This window comes from Penaeus vannamei, chromosome 25 (genome assembly GCF_042767895.1).
Source record: "Penaeus vannamei isolate JL-2024 chromosome 25, ASM4276789v1, whole genome shotgun sequence".
NCBI lineage: Eukaryota > Metazoa > Arthropoda > Malacostraca > Decapoda > Penaeidae > Penaeus > Penaeus vannamei.
Genome location: NC_091573.1, coordinates 9479483 through 9484544, shown reverse-complemented (window position 1 = coordinate 9484544; position 5062 = coordinate 9479483). Strand labels below are relative to the sequence as shown.

The 5062-nt window shown below is 32.9% G+C and overlaps 1 protein-coding gene across 1 annotated transcript; it reads left to right on the top strand.

The window, feature by feature from the left end:
* Positions 1-2701, top strand: LOC138866367 (uncharacterized). The gene is made up of 3 exons (XM_070138897.1): positions 1-138; positions 1544-2083; positions 2246-2701. Exons 1-3 carry the CDS (start codon positions 1-3, stop codon positions 2699-2701), a joined length of 1134 nt encoding a protein of 377 aa, XP_069994998.1.
* The last annotated feature ends 2361 nt before the right edge of the window (positions 2702-5062 follow it).

The window sequence follows — 5062 nt, the reverse complement described above, 5'->3', positions numbered from 1 at the left end:
ATGATGTGTTGTCACGTCTACGAAGCGACGTTGTTGGCAGTCTTGGTGGTGTTGGCAGGAACAGAGACGGAGAAGGCCCTGCACCACCGACCCGTGTGCTATCCTAGTATTCCACGCGTCATCACCAAATATAAACAGGTTTTTATATTTTCGTTTGTTTTTCTATTATATACCTATACATATGTGATGGTGTTTCATATCTATCATACGGGTAAAACGGGGATATAAGAGTAATGTGTGTGCGAATGAATGTGTGTGTGTTTGTGTTTATTATTATTATTATCTTATCTTTCATTATCATCATTGTTATTATTTTTTGTATGTATGCATATGTATCTATTACTCTTTCAGTCCATATGTTTCTATATCAACCATTGATCTAGCTAGTCTATGGATATATCTATCTAATTCTCTAAATGTCCATTTGTACATCTCTCTCTATCCATCTATCTATCTATCTATCTATCTATCTGTCTGTCTGTCTATCTATCTAATTCTCTAAATGTCCATTTGTACATCTCTCTCTATCCATCTATCTATCTATCTATCTATCGAGAGAGAGGGAGATGGAGAGAGAGAGACAGAGAGCGAGAGAGAGAGAGAGAGAGAGAGAGAGAGAGAGAGAGAGAGAGAGAGAGAGAGAGAGAGAGAGAGAGAGAGAGAGAGAGAGAGAGAGAGAGAGAGAGAGAGAGAGAGAGAGAGAGAGAGAGAGAGAGAGAGAGAGAGAGAGATAGAGAGAGAGAGAGAGAGAGAGAGAGAGAGAGAGAGAGAGAGAGAGCGAGCGAGAGCGAGCGAGCGAGAGAAAGAGAGAGAGAGCGAGAGCGAGAGCGAGAGAGCGAGAGAGCGAGAGAGCGAGAGAGAGAGAATACATCTCACTAGCTGTAAACTTTATATATCTATCTGTCTGTATTATATGTCTATTTGATTATCTTTCTGTTCACCTGTCTCATGATATTACTTATCTGTCTAAATATATTCACAATATAAGTACTAGTATATATCTTTACGTTATATATTATTTTTCTCTCTAACACTATTTGCGTGAATTGCAGCATGTGCGATTACACATATTTTGAAATTGAATTTAGCGTTGTTTTTCAGACCGAGAAATTATGCAGCATGTATATTGCGATTATTTTTTTGATATTCATGAATATGTAAATTATCTTAATGCGTTCATGACATCATTTAATTGGCTTTGAAGTGTCATGTTTTCTGGGTCAACCAGTGACGTCACGTTTTATGTGTCAGTGAGAATGATAAAAAAATAATAATAAAACAGAAAGAATGAAGTCATTTCTGTATAATTCGCAGTGGATAAATAATTGATGATACATGTTACGAAGGAGAAGGATACAAGGAAGATAAAAACAAATGGAAGGAAATAACGACGAAGAAAAAGAACGGAATCAGTTTTCCATAATCTGAAAAAAGATCGAACAACACTCTCTCAAAATGAACAAACAAATGAACACATAAACCCAAACGAAAAATGAATAAACAAAAACCGAAATAATCCTCTATTTTTCACGTTTTTTTTCAGGTCCCCGTCTACAGCACAGTGTACCGGGAGGGTGTTCCGTCAACCCTGTTCCACACCCACTACCACACCCAGTACCACACCGTGTACCAAACCGTACCAGAATACATCACCGAAACCATCTACAAGAGCCAAGTGAGCTACGTTACCAATACCCAGGCCACCGGTACTCATACCACTCATACCGTTTACGTCACCACGACCAAAAACCAGCCTCACTTCGTTACCAGGACCCAGTATGTCCCCAGTACGGTGTATCAGCCTTCTTACGTCACTGAGACAATTTACGATACCAGCTTTGAGACTCGGACGGTTACCAGTACGTCTTTTCGAGTTACTTTTTCGACTGAGATTGAGTATGAGACGAGGTATGTTACCAGTACGGAATACCGGCCCAGTTTTATCATTCAGACTTTGTACCGGACTAGTACTTTTTACCGAACGGAATATAGTACCAAATATATCACCAATACCCAGCACCACACGGTATTTGATACAACGACGCGGTTTCAGCCTACCTACGTGACAACAACGCAGTTTAGCGTAACGACGCAATTTAAGCCTAGTTTTATTACGGAGACGGAGTACCAGACGGAGTACCAGACAACCACGCAGTTCAGGCCGTCTTTCATAACCCAGACAGAGTATAGTACCATCTTCCGAACCACAACGCAAAGTCATACCACACAGATAACCCAAACCGAGACACAGTTCAACACCCGGACGGAATACCAGACCAGGTACCATACCAACTACGTCACCACGACCGAGTTCCACACCCACTACCAGACAGATACCGTCACCACCACACGACACGACACGAGAAGCACAACACATACTTTGCACCACACTCACTACGCCACCGTGACTGTCGAAGTCCCAACCTACATGACGGACACCATCTTCACCACACAAACCCGCTACATACACTCATACACCACCGCCACGCAGGACTACACACAATACCTCACCATAACTAAGTTTGCCCTGCCGGAATATGCCACAGTCACCATGACAGAATACGTGACAAGGACTAAGTATGGACACAAACACAAGACGGTGAACAGTACTATTTTCGTGACAGTGACAGTGACTAAGGATCACCATAAGCACCATGATTACTATGATTCACATATACGTCCTTCTCCTTATAGTTACTAAGATAGTGATGAAGTGGAAATGTGATGAGATAATTTACAGTAGGGGATGTTTTGGAAACATGTTGAAGACGTGTTGAACACGTGTTGGAAACGTGTTGAAAACCTGTTGAAAACCTGTTGGAAACGTGTTGGAAGTGAGGATCATTATTTGTTGCTGTGTTTCGTATCATCATCTTATTTCATTTATTTTAATCATAAACATTATCACGAGCTTTATCGATAGAATTATTCCTTTATCGTTATTATTATTAGTAGTAAGAGTAAAAATAGTACTGGAGTGGTCTTCATGAACATCCTCATTACCATTTTAAGTACTATTATTACTATTGTTATTGTTATCATTATTATCATTAATATGATTATTATTATTATCTTTATTGTTAATATCGTTGTAATTATCATTATTATTGTTTTATTATTATCATTATTAGTAGTAGTAGCAGAATCGTTATTTTTATTATCATTATTATTATTGTTTTTATCATTATCATTATCATTATTATCATTATCATCATCATCATTAGCATTATTATCACTACTACTATCATTACCATTATACTGATTTTCACATTATTAACACTGCTACTGTCACTATCATTACAATCATTTTATCGTGATTATGATTATGATTTTTTTATTGTTACTACTTTTATCACCATCATTACCATTACCATTATCTTTATCATAATCATCATCCTTAGCTATTCATCACGATAATAATGATAGTCTCACCATTATATTACGTTCACCATTTCACTATTAACATTATCATCATTACAATCAACAAAATAATGAATTTCCTCACCAATACTGCTACTACTACTATCATTATCATCATAATTTTCATGAAAATTGAAGTCACAAGTATCTATTATTCATCTGTATGCTTGTCATTATATCAACCTTGTTCACATGATCATTGTTGTCATCATCATCATTACCGTCATCACCATTAATGTCATGATTACAATTATGATTACTATACATGTTGTGATAATCATATTCATTATTGTCATATTTAGGTCATTACTAAAAATATTACTTATTATTTGTCAATACTAATGTGTTGATATTGCGATCTCCTCAGTCATTGTGATATATATCATATAATGTCAGTTATAGCAGCATAAGCTATCAGAAACACGTTTATGCACACACACACACACACGTACGCGCGCACGCACAAATATATATATATATATATATATATATATATATATATTTATTTATTTATATGTATATATATATGTGTGTGTGTGTGTGTGTGTGTGTGTGTGTGTGTGTGTGTGTGTGTGTGTGTGTGTGTGTGTGTGTGTGTGTGTGATACATATATATGTACATGTATGTATACATACATACATACATACATACATACATACATACATACATACATACATACATACATATATATATATATATATATATATATATATATATATATATATATATATATATATATATATATATAATTCACACACACACACACACACACACACACACACACACACACACACACACACACACACACACACACACATATATATATATATATATATATATATATATATATATATATATATATATATATATATATATATATATATATATATATATATATACATGTATATACACACACGCACACACACACACACACTTACACAAAAACACACACACACACACACACACACACACACACACACACACACACTCACAAATATATATATATATATATATATATACACATGTATATATATAAATATATATATATATATATATATAAATTTATATATAAATATATATATATATATATATATATATATATATATATATATATATATTTATATATAAATTTATATATATATTTATATGTATATTTATATATATATATATATATAAATTCGGTTTGGATAGGTTTATTTATGGCTTTTATTTGTAAATATTTGTATATAGTTGATCAAAATAAATAAGACAAAGTTCTGTATTGTGTACATTCATTTGTGGTTATTCTTAAATATCTTGGTTATTCATTATGTGTGGTTACATATATATATATATATATATATATATATATATATATATATATATATATATATATATATACATACATATATATGTATATATATATGTATATATATATATATATATATATATATATATATATATATATATATATATATATATATATATATATATATATATATATATAATATTAAGTTGTATATTTAAATCTCTATATATATGTATAAATGTGCATGTATATATAATATATAAGTGTGTGTATGTGTGTGTGTGTTTGTAGATGTATACACACACATTCAAACACATATGTATATATCTCTTTGTTCATCTATATATATACATT